This window comes from Colobus angolensis, unplaced genomic scaffold (assembly GCF_000951035.1).
Source record: "Colobus angolensis palliatus isolate OR3802 unplaced genomic scaffold, Cang.pa_1.0 Scaffold6, whole genome shotgun sequence".
Classification (NCBI taxonomy): domain Eukaryota; kingdom Metazoa; phylum Chordata; class Mammalia; order Primates; family Cercopithecidae; genus Colobus; species Colobus angolensis.
In genome coordinates, this window is record NW_012119598.1 from 8,166,885 (window position 1) to 8,167,582 (window position 698).

At 28.1% G+C, this 698-nt stretch overlaps 1 protein-coding gene across 1 annotated transcript in view; it reads left to right on the plus strand.

The window, feature by feature from the left end:
* SNRNP48 (small nuclear ribonucleoprotein 48kDa (U11/U12)) overlaps nt 1-327 on the plus strand; it is a 19,262-nt gene extending 18,935 nt beyond the window's left edge. Inside the window, exon 9 of the mRNA XM_011962654.1 lies at nt 158-327. Coding sequence (XP_011818044.1) covers nt 158-206 — 49 coding nt within the window. The 3' untranslated portion in view covers nt 207-327. The remainder of the gene's footprint in view (nt 1-157) is intronic.
* The last annotated feature ends 371 nt before the right edge of the window (nt 328-698 follow it).

A 698-nucleotide genomic window follows, 5' to 3' on the forward strand; every position in this document is an offset into this window, starting at 1 on the left:
TTTAAAATTAACTCTGAGTATATGTAAATGATAGATACTCAGAAAATTCATTTCAATAGAATATTAAAGTAGTATATTACTGTTGAATTATTTTAAAGCTCTGATATTAAAATGTCCATCATTTATAACCATTGTTTTTATACCTCTTTTATTTTAGGGATGGAGAAAGACACCATAGTCATAAAAGAAGAAAGCAAAAAATATAAATGAAGTACTTGTACATGTATTAATTATGCTTATGCCATGATAACCAATATGCTGATATATTAATTGGAATTGCTTTGCATAGGAGAATGTTTTTATGATCTGTTTAGTGCTTATTATTTTCCAATAAATATGCTTCAAACCATGAGTACACTATTAGGCCCTACAACTTTGTTTTCCTTGTATTTTATTAGATGATTTGCTTCCTATAACTGATCTTGTTTTGTTCTTTTTGCTAATATTTGTATCTCAAAATTCTTTAATTAAAAAAGTCAATATTTATCATATGTAAATTAAACGTGAATACATTCTCGTTGCAAAAAAACTACATCTTATAAATAACGCTAACCCTTAGAACATCCTCACCCCAGCAGCGACTACTGTTTACCACTATGCTGGTGAATTGTACTAGGGACAAACAATGTAAATATTGAAGAGAAATGGCCTGACTAATTAAAATATGATGTAGTCATGGAGGATAGATTATTGTATTG